At 32.8% G+C, this 26,271-nt stretch overlaps 1 protein-coding gene across 1 annotated transcript; it reads left to right on the top strand.

The window, feature by feature from the left end:
• The first annotated feature begins 3,020 nt into the window (after positions 1 to 3,020).
• On the top strand, positions 3,021 to 25,744 carry LOC115886662. Its single transcript, XM_030905912.1, is given in 10 exon segments — positions 3,021 to 3,054; positions 8,621 to 8,767; positions 10,692 to 10,903; positions 12,299 to 12,451; positions 19,832 to 20,007; positions 20,387 to 20,579; positions 20,707 to 20,992; positions 21,112 to 23,174; positions 23,970 to 25,249; positions 25,252 to 25,744. Coding segments are annotated over 10 exon segments (4,623 nt in total). The 5' UTR covers positions 3,021 to 3,028; the 3' UTR covers positions 25,339 to 25,744.
• The last annotated feature ends 527 nt before the right edge of the window (positions 25,745 to 26,271 follow it).

The following is a 26,271-nucleotide window of genomic DNA, read 5'->3' as shown; positions in this document are numbered from 1 at the left end:
TCTGTGTATTAGTTGTCCAATATACAAGGTGTCCCAGAAATAAGTGCAAGTACCTTAACTGGTAGTATAGTTCAACACCAGAACACGCCTATGAGGTTTTTTTCGCGAATTTTTTTTTTGAAAAATTCGGATTTTTTTTAGTTGTTAGTTAAAAAACATAATTTCTTGATAATATGGCTACATATGTAGTAAATTACATTTACAAGAAAGAAACCCCAGAAAAGATCCAGTGGTTTTCAAAATTTTAAGCAAAATGTCATTTTTTTAGAAATTTTCAAAGTAAAATAACTCCGTTATTTTGGAGAAAATATGTTTCCTTTATCGAGATCTACCACCGTTTAAAATACTTGCATTTATTTCTGGGACACCCTGTATACTGTTGCTCTGGCTTCTTTGTATACAGTGGTGGCCAAAAGTATGGAAACTTTTTTAATTTGTCATTTATGCTGAGAAATTAAAATATGAAATAAAACGACTTATATAATCGTGACCTACAAATAATTTCCTACAAAACCTAATACATTTAAATAAAAAATTACAGCTATCAAAAATATATAAAACATTATGAATATTTTCTTGGTCAAAAGTATGGAAACTTAAGAAGAATGTTTATTAAAATTCAAGATAATATAAAAATTACTAATATTTAGTGGAATATCCCTTTGAATTAATTACTTCTCTACTTCTTCGTGGCATCGAATCGATCAATCTCGTACAATCTTTACTGGAAATGGCAGCCCATTCAGTTTTTAGCACTTCTCATAATTCATTTTTATTTGAAGTAGAATGGCTTCGAATTTTGCTATCCAAATAGTCCCAAAATTTTTCTATGGGGTTAAGATCGGGAGACTGTGAGGGCCAATCCATTAGTGGAACATTATGTTCATTTAACCAATTTTGAACAAACCGAGATTTGTGCTTGGGATCATTGTCTTGCTGGAACAACCATCTGAGTGGCATTTCTTCATCAGCATGAGGCAGCATATTATTCTCCAATATGTCTTTGTACAAAAAACGGTCCATTTTCCCATCAATTTTAACAAGAGGACCAACACCTGAGCGAGAAAAAAACACCCCCATACCATTATACTCCCACCCCCATGTTTTACTGTGGGCATCTGGTACTTATGGCTGTACCGTTTACCTTTTGGACTTCGGACATAACGTCTCCCGTCACTACCAAACAGTTGAAACTTGCTTTCGTCGCTAAACAGTACAGTATTCCATTTCTGATAAGACCAGGTGAGATGATCTTGAGCAAATTTAAAGCCATCCTATTTTTTTTTGATATTAGTGGTTTCTTCACCGCAACTCTTCCAAAAAGTCCCATGTCATCCAACCTTCTTCTCACCGTGCGTGCAGACACCGATATTCCCCTTTCACCCATTTCTCGAGAAATGTCTGTGGATGTTTTTCTTGGATCTCCCATTGATATTCTCTTCATTACTTTCATTGTCCTGTTGCACAACTTTCTTGGTCTTCCTGACTTAAAAGCTGTTGAAACGTTCCCTGTTTTATTAAATTTACGAATTATTTTCGAAACGGTGCTTCTTAAAATGTTTAAATTTTTACTTATTTGAATTTGTTTATAACCGCTCTTGTATAATTCAACTATTTTATTTTTTAAATCCGTAGAGAAATATTTAGACTTGGGCATGATGTTTATATTTATCTGAAGCAAATCGTACTGTTTATCAGCTTAAACTAAATAATTTTAATGTATTTATTTATGGTTTCCATACTTTTGGCCACAAGAAATCTATTGTTCTCCTACAAAAACTGCTAAACAGACTTTTTTACCTGTGTAATTTTTGGAATACTTTTATTTGCTGATAAGCTGTTCATTTATATTTCTGAGAGTTTAAGCATAGCAATATTTTCTGTGATATTTTAAAAAGTAAAAAGTTTCCATACTTTTGGCCACCACTGTATATTGGCGAGAGTTTTTATAATAAGAACTAATAAGGCTTGTAGGTATGGCTAGTAGGGTATGGCCTAGTGTTATTTTATAAACCTACTAGCGTGTACCCGCGACTTCGTTCGCGTCGAATTAATCATTTGTAATTGTGATGATAAAGCAAAGCAAGAATTTCCATTAACATACAAACTGGATAAAATTTTCTCACATTTATGTCAGCATGAGAAAAAACAATATGGCGATATTATTATACAACTTGGTAATATTTGAGGGGTAGTTTCATCTCGTTGGAATTTGACTTTCGAAAAATCCGTTTGTCAAAAATAAGCTTTTTACGTCAAGCAGTTTCAGCAGAATCGTGGTTAATCAATTACCCAAGTTTTTGGAACACCCTGTATGATTTTTTAAAAAATCTTAAAATATGTAAAACAACAAAATAAAATATACGTGTTTAAGAGTTTTTCCGAAAAACTCACCGGTTTTTGAATAAAAAATATTCTAAAATTTGAGGGGTGGTTTCACCCTCTTAGAATTCGAGTTTCGAAAAATCCCTTCTTATCGAACCTCTACACCCTAAAGTCAATCCGTTTTCCAAAAATCAGCTTTTTACGTCAAGCGCTTTAAGCCGGATCGTGATTAATCAATGACCAGATTTTTCGAAACACCCTCTATACATTTTTTAAAAATCTTAGAATATGTTAAAAAACAAAATAAAATAAACGTGTTTAAGCGTTTTTTAAATAAATAATATTGTAATATTTGAGGGGTGGTTTCACCCCTTTGGAACTGGAATTTCGAAAAATCCCTTCTTATCGAACCTCTACACCCTAGAATCAACCTGTATGCCAAAATTGAGCTTCTTACGTTGAGTGGTTTGAGCAGGATCGTGATTAATCAGTGAGTCAGTCACTTATGGATTTTATATATTATATTAGTATAGATAAGTCTTTATTTTCTTTAAAAAATAATTGTTTTTATAACTAAATTTTTGTAATCGCTCTGTATACAACTGACAGAATAATCCCCTTACGTATACTGTCACCTGTCAGTTATCATATTTTTTAACGTTCTTGTTAACTTTCAAAAATATATATAAGAAGCACCCAAGTTATGAAAATAATATTGTTAAATCAAAGGTTAGTAACTTATTGTTATTATGAAAGTTAAACATAATTAATATTATGTTTAATAAGCATTGAAAGTTATTGTTAATTCGTTTTTTTTTTGGATGTTCTTTTTTTTCTATAATAATCAAATTTCAGAAAAACAAAAACTATATTAATATTTTTTATAATTAATCATGAACTGTATCTTACAACTTATTTTTACTAATAAAAATAATTATCAAAATAAAACACTAATTCACCATCTTTCGCTAACCATGTTAGCACTATCAGTAGATGATTAAAACTTAATTCGATTAAAAGTTATGATTAAAAGTTAGTGCTATACCTACTAAAATATCCAGATGATGATGTAATACAAGAATGATTCAAAGATATTGAAATATTGACCATCTGAATTTAATGAACCAATTTGTGCAGACTTCTTATGAGTACCTGCATGACTCAGGGAACTTTTTGTCGTCAATGTCCTTTAATATCTTCGTTAAATCTTGCATTTCAATCAGGAGGTGCGGCAGTCTAGATCATCGTTGTTTTTATCGGGCATTTTCAGTGTCATGGATCCTGAAATTGTCACACTGAAAGGAAAATATCTGAAAAAATATCAAATAAACCGTTGTTTCTTAGCTTCGATCTACTTAGATGTTCATTGAGGAGATCTCGTGACAATGTGAAGATTGTTCGTACTTAAATATAGAAAAATTTTTGATTTTTTTCGGTCGGAAGTTCTGAGAAATTTCTTCGAGTGTCTTAAACCATTGGATGATTTCCATTCAAGCTAAAGGCGTGTTCTCATTAATCGATTTTATTGATCAATATCATTGAATCCATACATCATTGGACATAGAAATAAATGGAAAATTCGTCCACATGATTCAAGAATATTGAACATTCAATCTAGTTTTAAAAATGGTTGCCAAGAAGAAAATTGTGCGTGCTGGCGTTCGTATGATGTGTGAACATTTAATTTTACTTTTGATTTTGTTTTTAACATCGGTTAAAGTTAAAGATTCTATGTCCATTCCAACATGAATATTTTCATAAATTTTTTCCCGTAGCGTCGTTATATTTTTATAATTTTCAAATTTGGAATTCCATAAACATTCCTCTGCCTGATATCTCCTGAAACTCCAGAAATTTTGCAACATAGAAATCTCTCCATTTAAACGACATTTTGATTTACTTATTTCAACAGAAACACACACCGAAAAACACTTCGATGCGACTGAACCACAAAACATCCCCCTTTAGAACTTCGTCTGTCATGTTAAGAAATGAAAGTAAATAATAAAGCGCCCCCCCCCCCTCTCGTGTTTGTTCGCACTCTAAAAATTTCAATTAATTCCTGTATATATTTTTAATATATTTTTTAAATTTACATTTTTTTAGTTGTAGAGTAATATATTACATTTAAATGGAATATATTACATAACAATTATGTCAATTACAGGATTACAAGCTTGTTATCTAACATTTTTTAAATAAAACGAATTATAAAATTTCAATATATGTATATTTGTCGTAGATATAAAAAATGTAAAACATAAAATGGACAAACGCTTAGTTACATTGCAATAAAACTTCCACTTTTAGTTTTGCAATCCAAACGCAATATGTCAATTTCACAAATAAAAATATCCGACAACACTAAAATCACTGAAACTTCCGCGGCTGACAACGAAAACTGAAAAATATAACGGCACTTTTTGTTTTGGACCTGCATATCAACATTACGCTGTACTATTATGTGTTTGTTGTTGAAAATAAAATATCTAATTATAACTTGTAAATTTTAATATTTTAACATGATTTTAACTACTTTTGACAATAACAAACTTTTTGTTATCAAGATGACATTTTAGACGGCAACTGACATATATGTCATAATATTTGAATCTTAAATATGTATGTAATATAATTCAAATTACTATAATGCAACTTTATACTAAGAAAACATTTATACATTCACAAAATACAACAAAGTCTAATAATATAGTTTGAAAACAATGAATATTGAATTAAAATTAAAAAAGTTAAGCGCGACCCCTTGTGTCAAAATTAGATGATTAAATTTTCGCAATTTTTACACCACTTCATGACCGGTGGCGCCTCTAGTGTTTGTTCGGGCGGTTGGTCTTTTACTCCCGATTATGGCCATTAAAGAAAAAGTTCTAAAGGGGGATGTTTTGTGGACCGAACGCTTGTTCCAGCTTGTTCTCACGGGCAAGCACTATTCAATTTCATCGAATCAATACGATTGGTCCACCAAAAGTAGAAATGGCTTCCAGTTTTCTAGAAATGCGAAAACATTGAACAATATGCTTGAAATAATGTTCACATTAATCTGTTTTATTTCAATGACATAGATTCAATGATATTGATCAATAAAATCGACTAATGAGAACCGGCTTTAACGGATGGAGTCTTCCTGGTTCTTAAGTTCCGTTTTAAGTTGGTTTCCACTTGGAAAGCCGAACGGTTCTGGTCCAGTTAATGGAAAATTAATACCTTAAAAGAATACAGTTTTTTCAAAATTTAAACCAAGCATCTGTATATATTATTTTTTAATAAATATTATATTTAAAATTAAAATACAGTATTCAAAATGTATTTTAATTCAAAATAAATCGGCGGTACTGTTGTTAATCTAAAAATAAATTAACTTTTTTTAGTTGGCTCATTTATGGTATATTTTTTAATAAAACATGAGTACTACTAGGTCATGGTACCTTCGTATATATGTATGTATATAAGGTACTAACAACGATAAAGTCGGGTTACGAATGAAACAGTACTGGTCGTATTAAACACAGTACTGTACAAGGTGAACAACTAAATTAAGAAATAAAATTTTAATTTAAACTGTTGGAATTATTACAATTTTATTTAAAAATCACTTTTTATTCAAAATCTGAGCTAGATAGGTATAGGAAACCCTAATACAGTTTGAAAGAGCATTTGACTCTGCTTCAATTTATTTAAAAAAATACAGGGTGTTGCATTTGAAATAACGAAGTTGTTATGTAAAATATATCCTTAAAATAGATCAGCAACTTTTGATAGCCCTGTATAAATTTAAGAAACCAATAGCAAATAAAATATATATAGAAGTTGTCTAAAAATGTGCTACAATACTGATATACGAGCCCTAACAACTATATGTTGGGACAAAGTCTTTTTTGCAATAACAATAGTAATTTGTTAAAACGACTCAATTTATTTTGTTTATTATTATAAATTCAAACATTACAATATGATCTAGACAATTTTACTATATTTTTATAACTTTGCAAACAAATCACTTTTTGATAATAGCTTATTTTGCCAAAATCAAGCCAAATATGCTGACAACTATATATTGGGACAGCACAACAAGAAATTTGTTTAATACGGAGTTACATCACCTTTCGCCTTAACAATTGCCTGAACTCTTAATGGCATTATATTTACCAAAGATTGGCACATTTGAGGAGAAAAATTATCCCAAATTTCCTGCAGTTTTGTCCGCAAATCAAAAATTGTTTGTTGAGGAGGGTGGTTTCTTAAATATTGCTTCATTTTATGCCACACAGTTTCTATAACATTGAGGTCTGGACTAACTTGCAGGATGGGATTTTTTTTTTTAGAATTTAGAATGAGTGGGAGGGGGGTTAATCACTTCGACCTTACAGATCCATTGTGTCCCCCTTTCTTGAATCATAACTCATCATACAATCCCAGGGCTTTGACAAAAGCCAGTATCTGGGACGGTTTTATAGAGGGTAGTTCTCCATCTCCAATATCAGTCGTACCAAAATTCATGGCACGAATGGTTGTCGTCTCGGCGCACTCAGTGATGAGGTGTACTGGTGTTTCACCATCTTCCCCACAGAATCTGCATTCGCCGTTTCTTCTTAGTTTCAATCTACTGAGGTGTTCATTGAGAAGACAGTGTCCTGTTAAAAACCCCGTGACAATCCGAAGATTGTTCTTACTCAGACCCATGCAGGATGGGATAGAACTTTTATATTATTATTACCGAACGAATTTTTAGTTGATTTTGCTGAATGGCACGATGCTCTATCTTGTTGGAAAATATCGGAAAATATAGTCTTCGTTTGGAAACAATTCTTGAGCACTAGGCAAAAGTGAGGTTTCAAGTATATGTTGATTTTTTTGGGCGTTAACAGTGCCATCTATAAAATTTAATTTTCCCAAACCTCTTGCCGACATGCAACCCCAAATCATAATCCCCTTAGGAAATTTAACTAACCTCTTTAAGCAATCTTTATGAAAGGCTTCTGCTTTATTTCGTATTATTCGTTTTCGATGATCTCCAACGCAAACATCAAATTTAGACTCATCGCTAAATATGACCTTATTCCAATCATTTTGTGTCCACGATAATTTAGATTTTGCCCAATTGTAGCGATTTTTCTTTTGAATTTCTGTCAGTAGCGGTTTTTCTTTTGCCTAAATAAGAATTTGTATCAATAATCTTCAGGTAATTGATTATCCACACAAAATAAAGTTTACCTTGTAAAACCCCAGACCGTATTTATGGATGTATTTTCGGCAACATTTTCTTGATATATTTAAACCAGGTACAGTATTCCATTTAACTGTTACTTCGCGAAGAGTACTTCTTCTGGCATTTTTACTAAATTTCGTAAATCTCTCTGAGATACAACTTTTGGCCTTCCCGAACTTTTACCTCTAACGTCTACATTGGCAGATTCGCCGTATTTTTTTTATTATATTAAAGACCGTGCTTTTTGGAATACTTAAATCATCACAAATTTTTCGAATTGTTTTTCCCGTACTGTATAACGAATGATAATCTCGCGTAGTTTTTTATTTGTAACTTTTCCACGGACCATTACTTTGAATTAAATTAACAAAATTGAAATTTAAAAAAATTAAAATTACTTACAGTAAATCTCACTACTCAAAGTATCGAGTCACTTACAAGCTGTCAATGCTGAAGTAAACAGTTTGCGACATTTGTGACTTTTATAGCAAAGCCGCCTATGATGATATTAATTATTTAAAAATACTTGTCCCCAACATTTAGTTGTCAGCAAATTTGTCCTTTTATGAACAAAATCCGCTACTGTAAATATGGATTGATTTACAAATTCATAAAAATATTGTCAAGTTGTTTAAGATATATGGCTATGTTTATATTTAAAAAATTAAACATATATTTTTCAGTTATTTTGAAAAACCAGGGCAATAATTCCAAAATATGACCTTGCCCCAACATATAGTTGTTAAGGCTCGTAGTATAATCCTTTATCTTTAATTTCCTTCTTCATTTGTGTAAAAATACTTAGCCAGTTTTACATAAAACTCTTATTTTGCTACTTTTTTGGACTAGTGAAATGAACGAATAAAGTATATATTTTTTATTAGTAGATTATGAAACAGAATAAATATTAATATGCATGTTATACATTCTAACATTGACCACCCTGTATGTAACGAACCTATCGCTAACGGATACTCTTTATCTCCCTTTAAAAACAACTAAAACAAAAATAAAATACGCATATTTAATTAGCAAGTCGTACTATAATGCTCAAATGTCGTACCGTAGAATAGAACAGTTGGAACACTGTCAAAAAGAAATGTTTGGCAGTTTAGTGATCAGTTTCGTTAATGCTCCTATGGTACCGGAACTGGAGAACACCAACCTGAAGCAAGTGGAGTACTATGTGGATGTTTGGGATAAGGAAACAAACAGGTATGTCAAATAAAAGTAAAAGAAGTAAGAATGTTATTAGGTATAAATGTCTTTAATGCATCAAAATTATTCATCAGATGTGTGTGGATTTTTCTCAAAAACTTGCAACTTAATATCGTTACTTATTGCATTGGCAGCTGTTTTTCATCTGCTTTATATGTCAAAGATCGTGATACTGATTTTTAACCGACCATACCAATAGGTGTCGTAGGCTATTAAGATCGGCAAAAAAAAAGTTTTTTTAATTTCACTCAAAATGAGTTATTTGGGTCAAAAATCCTAAATACAAAATATTTTCATGGTGTCTGTCCGTCTGTCCGTCTGTCCGTCTGTAACACGATAACTCAAAAACCGCTAAACCGATTTTAACCAAATTTGGCAAAAAAATACTGTGGCACCCGAGTATCTGAGAATTCAATGGCCATTAGTTTTTGGTGGGGGTGGAGGGTTGGTAAGGGGGTATGGGAGGGGGTTAAAAATTTTAAACAATCGTAACTCCTAAATTACAGTAGCTAGCGAAAGGCGGTTTTCAATTTAAGATTAGGAATAATATTTGCAACAAAATTTGTAATAACATCAAAATCAGTCAAACTCGCAGTTTTTGAGATAAAAAAAAATGGAAAAATTCCTTTACTTTGAAACTAAAAGAACTGCCTACCCAAGGACTGTATATGGACTGTTCGATCGCGTCAAATCGCCGCTGTCGTAGTCGCCGTGGAATGCTACGTCACGCGCTGACCAGCGGTCTACAGTGCGGCAGATGGTTATTCTAGCGGGACAAAATCTCAAGAGCAATGTTTGGGACTTAAAATCTAAGAACGTAGCAAATGGTATAATATATAGCAACTATATGGTTAAATTTATTTGTTTATTAACAACTTAATTTATTAATAAATAAATACAAGATAATAAAACTATGATATTATTCGTACATGACACACAAAAACCGTATTGTAAACTATTGCCAAATACATAAAATTATGATATCAAAAAACTCTTTAGCAGTTTTTTTTAATTAATTTGTAATCTTGTGGCACCCTCTATAATTTATTTTAAAAAAACATATTTTATTTTGAAAATAATAAATAAGATAGATATTTTAATTTTAATTTTAACACTCGGTAATTGTAAATTCATATATAGTAAGTATCTAAGACAATTTTTTAAACTCAGTGCCTTTTGATGGAGTCGTTTTGTTTTTATACTATCCGATTGAAATGAAACTTTTTGGGCATTCACCTGTTCAGCTTGAACTCCCTGTGACTGTGACTACCTGTGTTGGTAACTATTGGTAACTCAAAAGATCTACATCATTCAATATATCGATATTTGAAAAAAGTGAAAGTTTGATATCTGCAGAACAAAGGCACGAAGGATTTTAACAAATAATATACGTACAGTAGAAAAGTACATACCTTTGGCAATCTTCAACATAATTTGGCTTTGGAATAAAATGTATAAGCACTTGTAAATATTTTGTTTTCGTATGATCTCTGCGTTGCTGAGCAGAAAACGACCAAATTTGGTTGATAAAAATGTATCGAAATACAAAGAATATTCATGCATTTTTATATCAATTGGAATGTCTACTATTTATTCTTACAGTACACATTTTTTGACTTATTTCTAACCAAACGCTTTTGTCCCGCTAAATTTATCTTGAAACGCACTGTGCGCTCGTCCGTCAAATGCAAAAATAACTGTCACTGTTTAAAATCTTTAGCGCCAACTTCAACTCGGTCATCAGATGACGTAAAAAAACTGACAGTGCAGGAAGATAGGAATCGAACTATCCTTATCTCTATAGTATCCTTGCCTCCCGGCGCCATTTTTTTTATTTTATTGATAGCATTAAAAATAATCTATTCATAGTAAATATCTATCTGATCTAAAATATAATTTTTCGTTTATTTTTCATTGGTAGGACGCCTATTAAACCTAAAAGAACGCTTTCATTTGACGAGGCTATCAGAACACCAAATCCGGAACAAGAAAAAAGGAGAGCTAGTGCACTATTGGATGAACTTCTTGTGGAAATATACAACAACGCAAATAACGGTACCACAGATTACTATTCGACGTCTGGAAAAAGCCAGAGAAGCGTATGGCTAGAAGTAGTGGATCTGCATGAGAAAGGTTAATATTGCTACTTCAGCAGGTCATAGATAAAAGAAAATAATCTTCTATTAAGATAGATATGAAACTTAATACATAGTAAAATTTTGGGTCAAAGCGCCCCTCCGTGTTCTTAGTAGAGACTACGTTTAACCCAGCGCCTTCGCCTTTTCTGCTGTAAATATTTTTTATGTTTATATTTGATTTCAAAGGATTTAGTTTTAAAGTTACACTGATATATTAGTATATCAGAGTAACTTTAATAAAACATAAGAATATATATATTTTACAGTTTATTAAATATAAATTTTGACTACAAGGTAGAAAGTAAATCACAATATTTGATAAAACTTATAAGTATGCCATTTTTACAGTTAATAAATAATAAAACTATTTCTGACTATGATATTTAAAATTTAGATAGATAGAATATTAAAAAACATACCGGTATTTGCAGACGCAGACCCAAATTCAATAAAAACCAAAATTTTTCCTGCGAAAATCAGGCTTTTTTCACAGAAAAGGTATTTTTTGATTTATCAGCAATCAATTGTCAAGTTGACAATATGCAGGGTGTTTTCTAATTAGTCTAAAAAATTGTGGTGTGATTCCTCATATGTTCTTAAAACAATTTTTATATAACCATTGGTACATTGGGCATAAAGTACTTCCATTCTGATCTACAGGGTGTTAAAAATTTAAAAAAAATCGATATTTTGCTTAAAATAAATGGTACACTACTGCTTTTTTAAAGAAAATATATTTTTTTCTTGACTGACCATCCTTTTTCAACAAAATTGATCTTTTGAGTTTTTCTTGTTCATCAAACGGTTGCCGAGAAAAAAATAAATATACTTATTAAGAGCCCGCCTTAAGCCGTTTTCTAACGATTTTTTATTTTTTAGATTAATTAGGAAACACCCTATATATGCATATCACAGGCAACCAAATAAACTAGTAACCTCTAAAAATTATTTTTCCTACCACTAGCGACATACCGTGTTTTTAGTGAGTACTAAATTATTTTATCAAAATTTCACCATATAAGTTTCCAGGCAATGATCAATCCTAATTTATGTCATATACTAATATACCAAATCTCATTTTTTTATCTAAAAAAATAAAAAAGTTATAAGGGTGAGCCACTTTTGAGATGCACCCGGTATGATGTATGACCCCTTACTGGTTGAGGATGCGTATACAGGGTTGTCAAAAATATAAAAGAAAGCAGTCGCAAAGAAATACTTCTGGAGAGGTAATATTTGACATTTTCAAAATTTAAAAGGGATTTCCTATGTCCGATGTTCCAATGCACCCACACAGTGTAATAAATAATAAGAAAAATAATCAATAATTCATCAGAAAAACAACAAATAAAAAGGTTTAAATTAATTTAATTTTCTGTGCTCTTTATAGACACCCACGAACTCTTGGCAATCCTGTCCTGCCTGCGCGTCCACGTCCAACGCGCCGGCAGCGTCCTGGCGCGCCAACTGAAGCGTCGCGACGCCCTCAGGCGCCGGCAGCAGGTCCGCTGTGACGTCATCGACAGGATGCTCCACAGTTTCGGTGAGCGTAACTTTAGAAAGAGTGGGGGAAGATAAGGAAAAAATCAATAGGGACTGGTTGGGGGCGATAAGGAGGTATATAGGGAGGGGAACATTTACAGGGTGTCCGTTAACTAAGTATTTCAACGAGGAAAAGAATCGCATGAAGGTTTTTTCTGCAAAAAAAAATATAGAAAACTTTACATTTCGATTTTTAGTACAAATTTTGTGACAATATTATACGTGTTCTGCATATTTAACAGAATATGAACTTCGACTCGATATGTCCTAAAGCAATAAAAGAAACTCTAACAAAACAACGAATAGACAGGCTTTATATAGAAACTCTTGCCAATATACAGTGTGGTCCGAACTGTATTTCGAAAATTTCGGCAGCATATTCTGCACATAAAAATAAGTAAAAAAGTTCGTATAAATGTATGTCCTAAAACGCTTAGATTCGGAGATACAGGGTGTAGAAGTTTCATTTTTATTTCGATCTTTTCCAAATAATTTTTGAAGTAACGTCAATATTTTGATGAAAATTGGTGTCTGGGAGATTCTTGACATGAGAAATTTGATTTTGATGTCAATATGACTCCTATTTGCAGGGCGCGCTGCCTACATGCGTTTTAACTGTTTTGAAGAGTAATAACTTTTCGTCCGTACCTGTATAAAACATGTATAAAAATTTGGGCTAGCCGAAAAAAGCCTTTATTTACTATCGATAGTTGTGCCGCGGTGGTACGAAAGTACTACCATTGCACGCAGGCCGCTATGCGCTATCTCGCGATGCGGGACTTAATATCTTACCGCTACTTTACGACAAGTCGTATCTGCGCTGTGCTCGACATATTGTGGAAACGACCCAAGCTCACCTGATGATGGGGTAGGGCCCCGAAACCGGTAGTGAGAGCAGGTTGATCCACATTATGTCGAGCACAGCGTGGAATTAATTTCTATGTTAGCAGTTCAAGGCCAAGAAACTCTTATATAATTTTATTATACAGGGTTGTTCACCACATACGACACGGAGTATTGTAGCTAAACGATTATATTTTTACAAATTTCAAGTTTTGGGTTCGATGAAGGACTATTAAAGGTACAATTTAAAAATAATTTGACAAGATACAGAGTGTCCCAAATAAGTAAAAAATATCAAAGTTGTATATTTTTAAATGGAACACCCTGTATATTATTACATTTTTAGTTTCTACGATTAAAATAAAGGTAAATTTGATTAAGGTTTATTATACTTAAACCTTACCGTTTTTGAAATATTTTCAATTTTGGGAAATTGCAGTAAAAATTTCAAGGCTTCATTTCTCAAAGGGTATCAAAGTTTTTAATACTAAATATTTACTGAAGTTTATTTATTGATCAGTTATTGTGTTGCAATAATAAAAATAATACTACCTTATACAGAGTGTCTAAAAATTTATTTTAAATAATTTCTAGCTTTAAACGCCAATAACTTCTTTAATTTAAATGGAACGCCCTGTATATTTTAGGAGAATCAGGTGCACAATTTAATTGTTTATCAAATTGTATTATACCATTTTTTACCTATCCCTTCAAGTTTTCGTAGAAAATGCATTTTCTTATAATTTATACCCTATTTATCAATATACCCATGGAATATTGACATTTTAGATTGTTTTTAAAGCAACAAATGTACAAAATGTACAGGCTAGTAATATTATCGTTTTTAGCAAAACGATAATATTACTTAGCCCATTTGTATGCAAAAAAGAAAACTATTTAAATCTTTATAAAAAGAGTATACCATTAATTAAATATAACACCATTATTTCCGCCCATATACTAATTAATTACATACTTAATTGTATTCGTTAATAAATTATTCTAAATAAATGTGGATTTGAGTCAGAAATCAATATAATAATAAGTTATCAAAATTAAAGTCTCTGTTGTTATAAATAAGTATTTATTAAAAAATGAAATGTCATTTTTAAGGTGTTTCTTTTTATCACACTGTCTAATACCCATACAAAATTCAGTTTTTTAGTATTTGGAGCAATTATTATTAATCAACGCAAACAGTCAGTTAATATAGTTTGAATACTGGAATCATATTAATTGGTCCCCTTTAACAAATATTTAAACATTTTTTTTTTATTTTTTAATAAAATAAACAAATTATATCGACAATTTTAGTATCTGTACTCTTTAAAAATTTGGTACATCTTTAAAAATAATCTAAAATGTCAATATTCCATGGGTATATTGATAAATAAGTTCTAAATTACAAGAAAATGCATTTTCTATGGAAACTTAAAGAGATAGGTAAAAAATGGTATAATATAATTTGATAGACAATTAAATTGTGCATCTGATTCTCGTAAAATATACAAGGTGTTCCGTTTAAATTAAACAAGTTATTGCCGTTTGAAGCTAATAATTATTTAAAATTAATTTTTAGGCACTCTGTATAAGGTAGTATTATTTTTATTATTGCAACAAAATAACTGATCAATAAATAAACTTCAGTAAATATTTAGTATTAAAAACTTTGATACCCTTGGAGAAATGAAGCCTTAAAATTTTTACTGCAATTTCACAACATTGAAAATATTTCAAAAACGGTAAGGTTTAAGTATAATAAACCTTAATCAAATTTACCTTTATTTTAATCGTAGAAACTAAAAATGTAATAATATACAGGGTGTTCCATTTAAAAAAATACAACTTTGATATTTTTTACTTATTTGGGACACTCTGTATCTTGTAAAATTATTTTTAAATTGTACCTCTAATAGTCCTTCATCGAACCCAAAACTTACAATTTGTAAAAATCTCATCGTTTAGCTACAATACTCCGTGTCGTATGTGGTGAACAACCCTGTATAGTTCTGCTTAATATCGATATTTAACCGTTTTGTACCCCCCATCCCTACATTATCAAATATCGACCACCCATATCGAAATCCTTTAATAAGTAGTATAACGACTCAGCCCTACTGCGATTCCCTTTTATTTCACTGACGTTAAGCACCCTATATATCGGTCATAGTTGCCGCTGTACGTCATCGTATCGTCCTGCTTTCAGTCCTATTTTCAGTGCGCTTTCAGCAGGGATGACAGTGTCAGATATGTAAGCGACCCGAGTGTCAAATGAGCGGTTTTTTGAGTTCTTTAAAAAAATCTGGCGTAGAAGGCTGTGCAAATAGTTCAAGTAAGTAAGGCAGATTGGTCACATATTGCTTTGTTCCAACATGTTGTCGTTATTTTTGTTATTGATATGGTTATGTACGCATGATAGACAAAGCTGTGTCTATTTTTAACCAAAACAATGGTTGAGAACACATTTTAGGTCATGTACCTAATTTAATATTAAAATAGATTTGTCTAAATTGATTTATCCTGTAATAATCCTATAATTTTGAGTCAAAAACTGTTTCTTTTATACAGTGCGAATCAAATTGATTAATCCAAAATATTATGAAGTTTAATTTAACTGTAGAATATGTTACTAATATTAATCTAAAGCTTCAGTCAGATCATCAAAATTACTGGAAATAATTAGTGGTTTTAGTTAGTGTAGAAGTTTGTTCCTCTAATTTCAATGATAAGCATTCATACCGTCAAAATTAGTGGTTTTAATTTTGAATTAGTAGAAAAAATTAACAAACTTTTAACTTTTTCCACTAACTATAATTCAGAATTTCCAAGTAAATTCATTTTGATCTTTGATTATCTTCGGTCAAGAGAAATTGTGGCTGTTCCTAGGATATTCTATTAATTTTAATTGTATTATTTTAGAAATTGGTGAATGATCGTAAACTCATAAGTGTAAAATAAAATGTTTAATCTTTCTATAATTAGTGTTAATTTTTGACAAGTTTTATGTTAATTATTATAAACTTACGTGCATAGAAATCGGCCCACTGTGAACTTTTGGTTTTAACTGTGTCTTTTAGAATCTATTTATCAGAGCAAGTAAAAAATATGAGCTGTTTCAAAGACAATTTAACGTGCTTTAATATGAGCATAAATTTATCCAGGGTACTTATCGTTTATATGCGTACCAATGGGTAAACAAAAAAAGGTAAAAAAAGGTATTTGGGTTGTGGTGACAATGAGAATAATAAACTTGTCAAATATTGCAATTACTACCTTTGTAATCGAAATTTTCACATTGTTCTTTTATTCTTTGATTAGTTGTGTTTCATTGTTTGATTAGTGTTTCAATTTAATGCATACATCACCGGAAAAAGCCGCCCAAGTAATCGCTTTAATCGAAAATGGACTTAAATATGGAGCTGTAGCTCGGCAACTACATATGACACGCGGAGCGGTTCGAAGAGTGTATGAACGGTATGAGGAGACTCGATCCTTTCGTAGTCGACCTGGAACTAGTAGAAAGAGCTTTATTGTGTCAACAATGTTAACAAATCGGCGTGTTAATGCTGTTCAGGTGCAACAACAGCTCCGTGAAACACGAGGAGTGACTATTAGTCAGTGGACAGTAAGACGAAGATTGAAGGAAAGTAACATTACCCCCAAAACACCCGCAATTATTCCAAAACTTACCCCAGCTCATCGTCAAGCATGCCTGCGTTTTACACTGGATCATCTGAATTGGACACTAGAACAATGGTAATCTGTTTTATTCTCAGATGAGACCAGGATATGCCTCTATGGTAGCGACCAAAGAAGAAAAGTGTACCGGAGGCCAGGTGAGCGATTGGGAGAATGCTGCAATGAGGAGCGGATTGCTTATGGAGGTGGTTCCTGCATGATCTGGGATGCAATTTCTATGACTGCGCGAACCGACCCAGTTTTCATGCGTTGGGGCGACCGTCGGCACCGGAGAGGAGGTTTAACTGGTGCTAGGTATATTGAGGAGATTTTAGCAGTTCATGTGGTACCTTAGGTCGACTACATTGGAAACGAATTCACTTTTATGTATGACTATGCGAGGGCACACACATCAAGAATCGTACACGATTACATTTCAGAAGTCGGATTTCGGGTTATGGAATGGCCAGCATGCAGGCCAGACGTAAACCCGATAGAACATTTATGGGATGAGCTAAAACGAAGAATTCGTACTAGACGAAGAGCCCCAACTTCTATCCCAGAGCTCACTGTTGCAGTAGAGGAAGAGTGGCTTAACATCCCACAAGAAACAATATCAAATTTGATCGAATCTATGCCAAATCGTATTAGAGATGTTGTTAGAGCAAGAGGGGGTCATACCCATTATTGAAAATTTAGTTTAATTAATTCTCCATAAATAAATAAATAAATAATAACATACCTCTTAATAATAAAAAACGATAATTTGTTTCATGCATTAATTTAATAATTTTAATCCAAAGAAACGAAAATACAAATTAATATCTGTAAACTCTTTTCAAAGACTGTGAAATTGTCTTTTAAACAGCATGTATTTTTTCTTAGTCTGACAAATAGATTCTAAAAAATATATAGTTAACTTCAAAAGTTTGCCTTGGGCCGATTTCTATGCAGGCAAGTGTAGATTGATCTCGCAAAAAATTATCATCGATTTTCATTCCGCAGCCGCCTTTGACACCTTTTTTTTTCGGTCATACGGTACTTGCATTGATAATTCTATTTTACTATTTATGTACAGGGTGGGTCAAATTCGACGCTTTTAAATGGAAACACCCTTTTCTATAGGAGATAGACGAAAACTAATATGGGTGTCTGGATGGAGCTCAATTTTTGTCAAAAACATGATGGTGAAAACCGTATATCGATATCTGTTACCGTTTCGGAGTAACGGGGTGTTTTTCAAAAATATGCATTTTTAACAAATCGCTGTAACTTGTTTGCTATGGAAAAAATTGTGTTTGTATGAAACCATTTCCAAAGCACCTTTTTACGTAGAATTTAATGGTTTAAGTATAATTTTTTTAAAATTAATAATTTAAGAATTATCAACAGAAAATTTGATTTTTTATATGGGACACCCTGTATATTTTTAATTTTTTGAAAACAATTTAAAATTACCTTTTCAAAAATATAACACATTTGATATTTTGCTCGATTCCTCTTCGAGATATAGCTTTGAACGGCACCGGCTGTAATGCAAAAAAATTCTAGTTGCGAGCATCAATTAAAACGAAAATAATATTTGCTATGAGAGATGCAGAATTTTATAACAATTTAAAATATATTTAACCAACATCAACACATTTAAACTATATCTAATAACAATAAAAATAAATAGCAAACCAAGATATGAGATTTTGCTACAGGTGTTCGACATATCGACCGTCTTATGTTATGGACACACGGGGCAGTTTTTGAATATTTCTCGCGGAATTCATTAACTCAGTGGGGGTGAAAGATATCCTCTCATAACTGCTAAGTTTTTCTAATTCTTGTCTAGATTATACGGAATAATAAGGAACCTTTATTCTTCCGCAAATATATCCATAGGATTAGATCCATGGGCACTAAGTCAGGTGGCCTCGACGGCCAACGGCTGGGATCTTGGTTAGCTATTCAATTATTCTTGAAATTGGCTGCAAAAATTTTCTGACAACTTCAGCGTTCAGAGGCGGTGCGTTGCGTCGTCTTGCTGGAAAAATATGTTCGAGTTCCATTAGGGGCATATCATCAATAAGGGGTCCAAAGCCTACTAGTTAAAAGTGGCGAACTTTTAAAAATTCTGTAATTCGAAGGGGATTATAACAAAATATCAAATGTGGTATATTTTTGGAAAGGTAATTTTAAATTCTTTTCAGTTAATTAAAAATATAGAGGGTGTCCCAAATAAAAAATCAATTTTTCTGTTGATAACTCTTAAATTATTAATTTAAAAAAAAAATATACTTAAACCATTAAATTCTACGTAAAAAGGTGCTTTGGAAATATTTTCATAAAAATACAAAATTTTCCATAGCAAAAAAGTTACAGCGATTTGTTAAAAATGCATATTTTTGAAAAACACCCCGTAACTCCGAAACGGTAACAGATATCGATATGCGGTTTTCACCATCATGTTTTTGACAAAAATTGAACTCCAGACACCGATATTAGTCTTTGTCTATCTCCTATAGAAAAGGGTGTTTACATTTAAAAGCGTCGAATTTGAACCACCCTGTACACTTCGCGCTAAAAGAGGTTCTAAAAAGAACACTGTGTGACTGCAAGGTCTGCTAGTAAAAATTTTTAAGCTCCATTTAAACCAAAAAAACTCGTAATACAAAACCAAAATGTCAAAACGAACGACAATGTCAGGAAATAAATAAATATATGTGGCAACTTGACTTTTTAATAGCAGAGCTATCATCTAAATTCCCAGCGGGAAGTGTAATTGTCAGTTGCGTGGCTGGCAACAATGCATTTAAAAATCGCGCCCTCGATTGCGTAACTAAAAGTTTAACTGGTATCGAATATATTTCAGGTGCCTCTGATAGTGTAGATATGAAGTTTACAATAAGACCTACGCCTAGTGAGTCTGGCTTTAGCCAATGGGTGGCCGCCATGAAAATGGTGGCACAACTTCCGGGAGGAATACCGCCAGAATTCAGAAGGAGATTGTGGCTAACCATGGCTGAAAGACACCTAGCATCACGAAATGTAAGTACGGTGGAATAATAGATACTCTATTCAAAATAAACATCTAACTAGTACGCTATGCAATGTAGATGTCAAAATACTGGATATATTTTCACAATAAAACACTGGATTTCCCTCATAACTCCTTTATTTCATGCTCAGAACTAAAAAGTGCTAACCTACCTATCATTCTTGTTACATAATACCTAGGGTCATTCTCTAAAGACCTTAATATTCATAATTTTTGACGTTATTATTGTCATTTTATCTTTAATAGAAACTGTGTCTCATAAACGGATAAGTTATGAACTTATCCGTTTTTAATTTGTTTGAAATGATTGAAAAAAATCCCAGTTTGAAAATCCTAATAATAATGATAGTTTTTGTTTCTTTTTCTTAGGTGAACTGGCCAGAAGTCGAAAAATCATGCTTCAGTGAATGGTCACACCCTGAAGACGGTGAATTAGGCATTCAGATAGTGAAGGACCTTCACAGGACAGGCTGCAGCTTATTTTGTGGTAAGGACAACCAGGAGAATCAAGCCCTACTCAAGAAAGTCCTTTTAGCCTACGCTAGATGGAATAAAGCAGTTGGTAAGTCCTATTCTATATCAATAATATTCTTTTGTAATATCTATACCTCTATGGCTGTTTTTTTTTCGTTACCCAGGCTTTTCACTGGCAAAGTTTTACTCAATACTGTATAATATCTCTGTTCCAGGCTACTGCCAAGGCTTCAACATGCTGGCAGCCTTACTTCTTCAAGTAACAGATCGTTGTGAGAGCGAAGCCTTGAAGTTGATGATCTACCTAATAGAAGGCGTACTACCAGATTCCTATTTTGCTGACAGTCTGCGCGGACTGTCAGTTGACATGGCTGTGTTTAGAGAATTGCTACGTAGCAAACTGCCAAGACTATCTAAGCATTTGGACCTGTTACAAACGGCAGCCAAGGATGGGTCCAGAAGCTATGAACCACCATTAACTAATGTTTTTACCATGCAATGGTAAGTATTTCGTTTCTATACTTTCTCTCAATGGACCACCCGGTAGAATACATTAGCATTTTTCTAAAATAGCATTTTTCTAAAAAAAATCTCGCTACAAAACATAATCTCCTTTTCAGGTTCCTAACATTATTCTGTAATTGCCTGCCACAACCTACAGTTCTACGCGTCTGGGACCTCATATTTCTTGAAGGAAACGAAATACTACTACGTACAGCCCTAGCAATTTGGCAGGTCCTAGCCCAAAGAATCCTAGAAGTCAGAACAGCTGATGAATTCTACTGCCTCATGGGAGTCCTAACAAGGGAACTTCTAGAGTCCAACCTAATCGATGCCAATACCTTGATCAAAGCCATCGTCACTGTAGGTCCTCTCACCGAGCTAAAGAGTCTGAGAGATCACTATTTGTACAACATCACTCCTTGGGGAACTTCAGTACCACAAAACACCGACAGACAAGTTAGTCTATACCCAAAAACCATTCCTCTTGACATAAGTGCTTTGAAGAAACAATACGTCAAGCTGAAACAAAGACAGCGGCAGGCTCATATTATTTTTTCCGCTGCTATATCAAGACAACCATCCCAACCTACTCCTATAGCTATGAACCATCTTCTTCTTGGTAAAAATGCTCTAGTTCCATCAAAAAGACCTGGACCTCTAAAAGGAAGTATACCACCGGCAAGACAAGCTCCTCCAAGTACCATTCAATGGAAGGACACTCAAAAACAGACGTCTAGTTCGAGCTCAAGCGATACAGAACTGTGTGACGATGATGTTCAAAGCTCTTCAGAAGATGAACAAGAAGAACAGGCAAAAGAATCAAAGGAACAAGTTAAAATTAGTGTTGCCAGTGCTTCAAAGGACAATCTAGAAGTTGAAGATACCAACAGAGATAGTTTGAGTGCCTCTCCTATAAACGTAAAGTTTACTTCTGATTCCGAAGATGATAATTCAGAGTTTGAGCATTTTCTGGCTGATAGAGTCTCGGGTTTAAAGCAGGAAGAGCTCAGATTGAACACTAGAAGGAACAGCGAGAAGGCCTTGCAAATAATACAAGAAAATTCGCTTATTTTGCATAGAATCATGCAATGTCAGTCGAGATTGTCACCTTCACCACCTCCTTTTGCTTTTGCTGAGAGTTCTGTGGTGTATTCTCCACCTCCAATAGCTTTGGAGGAAGATATAACTGAACCTACCTCATCATTATCCAGTTATTGTCCCTTAGAGAATGGCATAGAAGTGAGTAAAGAGGAAAAAATGGATAGTGTAAGCTCCTGGATAGAGAATCAAAACACTTCAAGGTACCACAGTATTTTGGAGAAAAGCAAGAGCTTGGATGAACGTTATAACAACTTAATAACTCAAGTAAACAAAGATTTGAAACAAAATAGACTAGGGGGGCTTCACGAAAGCAAGTCAGAGACACCTGTAGGGTCGAATATCGAAGATATCTTAACTCCAATATGCCAGGATGATATCAATTTCTTCGATCCACTTCGGGCTAAGACAGACTCTGAAGAAACCATAACTTCTGCTTCGAAACTTGAAGACAGTATTTCTAATAAACTTATTAAAGAAAACTTGGATCTTTTGAGGATTTGCTCTGTGAGCAAGGCTAAGGAAAGTGCTGAAAAGTCCAAGAAGCTTATAGAGGAGAATGTTAGTTTGCTAGAATCTATATCTAGTGAAAAAAATAATATTAAGGACTCTTTAAAGCTTGAAGAAAGTAATGGTAATGTTGAAACAATTTTGGAGGTTGATAAAGAGGGTGATGAAGCTTCAGGTAGTAATTTCTTAAATTTTGAAGAATTTCCTGGACTTACAGAAAAAGATATTCAAAATTCAGATGGTTTAGATAGTTTCCCTAAAGATATATCCAATCAAAGCGTCCATTCCTTAGACTTACCAATCAGAAACTGTCTAAATACTGGTGGTTCCTCACCAGAAACACATTCTGCCGAGTCAGAAACTAATCAATCTAAAATTCACTGTGATAAGGAGTCGAAGTCTTTTGACAGAGCTAGTCCTTGTTCGTATTTAAGTAGAAGTCTTTTGGAACAGTCTTTTCGAAAAAGTCCCAATGAAGAAAAATCTCCTAGTCATATATTTAATCCATTTCCAATCAACCTGAGCTCCAGACAAAACAAAGAGGTTGCATTAAAGTTGGGATTGTACAAAAAATAATGAGAGCCTAATTCAATCATAGACTCACAGGAGAAAATGAAAAAGACTTGAAGATTTTGAAGAAAGAAAACACTGCTGTAACGTTTTTTCGACTTTTGAACATGCTCTACTAGTTTATTTAGAATAATTTTTAAAAATACGTATTCTAGATTATTTCGTATCTCAAAAGCACTAATTTACTCATGAGAATGCAATAAAAAAATCAAAATAAAGTTTCTAAGTAATTGAAAAAAGGAAATGAAGAACTTGCCACTCCCTCCGAAAACTCAATTTTAAGATTTCTAGATTAATCTAAGGTGACAAAATGGATGAAGTGAAAATATTATTATTGTACGTAAAAACCCAGGTCAATGAAAATGCTAAGTAATATATTTTCCTTTACATAATGTTGTTTACTGAAATGTTACCCAATAATAAATAATATCTTGTTGAAAATATTGTTTTATTTTGTAAGAGTAAACATAAATTTTTATTATAATGTTTAGTTGTTTCTTTCATCTTTGTTCCATGTCAATCTAGACTCTTATTTACTCATCTTCTGGATAAAAATGCCTTAGTTCCATTCATAGAGAAAGTTAAAAAGCTTCTTTTATTAGCTTTCTTTATGGTTCTGTCAAAAAGATTTTGACATCTAAAAGGAGTAAAATAGTACCAGCAAATTAGGTACCTTAAAGCACTCTTCATAAATATACACTCAAAAACAAATGTCTATTTAGAGTCCAAGACACAAGACCACGTAACGACGACATCGAGAGTCTTTTAGAAGACAAACAGAAAGAATAAACACAAGAATCAAAAGAAAAAGTTAAAATTAATGGTCCTAGTGCTTCAAAGGACAATCTAGAAGTTGAAGATGCCAACAGAGATAGCCTGAGTGCCTCTCCAATAAACCTCAAGTTTACTTCTGATTCCGAAGACGATAACTCAGAATTTGAGCATTTCCTGACTGACAGAGTGTCGAGTTTGAAGCAGGAAGAGCTCAGATTGAACACTAGAAGGAACAGCGAGAAGGCTTTACAAATAATACAAGAAAACTCGCTTATTTTGCATAGGATCATGCAATGTCAGTCGAGATTGTCACCTTCACCACCTCCTTTTGCTTTTGCTGAGAGTTCTGTGGTGTATTCTCCACCTCCAATAGCTTTGGAAGAAGATATAACTGAACCTACCTCATCATTATCCAGTTATTGTCCCTTAGAAAATGGCATAGAAGTGAGTAAAGAGGAAAAAATGGATAGTGTGAGCTCCTGGATAGAGAATCAAAACACTTCAAAGTACCACAGTATTTTGGAGAAGAGCAAGAACTTGGATGAACGTTATAACAACTTAATAACTCAAGTAAACAAAGATTTGAAACAAAATAGACTAGGGGGGCTTCACGAAAGCAAGTCAGAGACACCGGTAGGGTCGAATATCGAAGATATCTTAACTCCAATATGCCAGGATGATATCAATTTCTTCGACCCACTTCGGGCTAAGACAGACTCTGAAGAAACCATTACATCTGCTTCGAAACTTGAAGACAGCATTTCTAATAAACTTATTAAAGAAAACTTGGATCTTTTGAGGATTTGCTCTGTGAGCAAGGCTAAGGAAAGTGCTGAAAAGTCCAAGAAGCTTATAGAGGAGAATGTTAGTTTGCTAGAGTCTATATCTAGTAAAAAAAGTAATATTAAGGACTCTTTAAAGCTTGAAGAAAGTAATGGTAATGTTGAAACAATTGTGGAGGTTTATAAAGAGGGTGACGAAGCTTCAGGTAGTAATCTCTTGAATTTTGAAGAATTTCCTGGACTTACAGGAAAAGATATTCAAAATTCAGATGATTTAGATAGTTTCCCTAAAGATATATCCAATCCAAGCGTCCATTCCTTAGACTTGCCAATCACAAACTGTATAAATACTGATGGTTCCTCACCAGAAACACATTCTGCCGAGTCAGAAACTAATCAATCTAAAATTCACTGTGATAAGGAGTCGAAGTCTTTTGACAGAGCTAGTCCTTGTTCGTATTTAAGTAGAAGTCTTTTGGAACAGTCTTTTCGAAAAAGTCCCAATGAAGAAAAATCTCCTCCAGTCATATATTTAATCCATTTCCAATCAACCTGAGCTCCAGACAAAACAAAGAGGTTGCATTAAAGTTGGGATTGTACAAAAAATAATGAGAGCCTGATTCAATCATAGACTCACAGGAGAAAATGAAAAAGACTTGAAGATTTTGAAGAAAGAAAACACTGCTGTAACGTTTTTTCGACTTGTGAACATGCTCTACTAGTTTATTTAGAATAATTTTTAAAAATACATGTTCTAGATTATTTCGTATCTCAAAAGCACTAATTTACTCATGAGAATGCAATAAAAAAAATCAAAATAAAGTTTCTAAGTAATTGAAAAAAGGAAATGAAGAACTTGCCACTCCCTCCGAAAACTCAATTTTAAGATTTCTAGATTAATCTAAGGTGACAAAATGGATGAAGTGAAAATATTATTATTGTACGTAAAAACCCAGGTCAATGAAAATGCTAAGTAATATATTTTCCTTTACATAATGTTGTTTACAGAAATGTTACCCAATAATAAATAATATCTTGTTGAAAATATTGTTTTATTTTGTAAGAGTAAACATAAATTTTTATTATAATGTTTAGTTATGTTTCTTTCATCTTTGTTCCATGTCAATCTAGACTCTTATTTACTCATCTTCTTGATAAAAATGCCTTAGTTCCATTCATAGAGAAAGTTAAAAAGCTTCTTTTATTAGCTTTCTTTATGGTTCTGTCAAAAAGATTTTGACCTCTAAAAGGAGTAAAAGAGTACCAGCAAATTAGGTACCTTAAAGCACTATTCATAAATATACACTCAAAAACAAATGTCTATTTAGAGTTCAAGACACAAGACCACGTAACGACGACATCGAGAGTCTTTTAGAAGACAAACAGAAAGAATAAACACAAGAATCAAAAGAAAAAGTTAAAATTAATGGTCCTAGTGCTTCAAAGGAAAATCTAGAAGCTGAAGACACTAAGAGATGATAAACACACTATATTAGATACACTATCCAATATACCTGAATTTTTTTTCTGATTCTGAATACA

Source organism: Sitophilus oryzae, unplaced genomic scaffold (assembly GCF_002938485.1).
Source record: "Sitophilus oryzae breed Bouriz unplaced genomic scaffold, Soryzae_2.0 scaffold_494_pilon_pilon, whole genome shotgun sequence".
Lineage (NCBI taxonomy): Eukaryota > Metazoa > Arthropoda > Insecta > Coleoptera > Curculionidae > Sitophilus > Sitophilus oryzae.
Note: the sequence above shows the minus strand (reverse complement) of the source record. Positions and strands in the feature narration are given on the sequence as shown.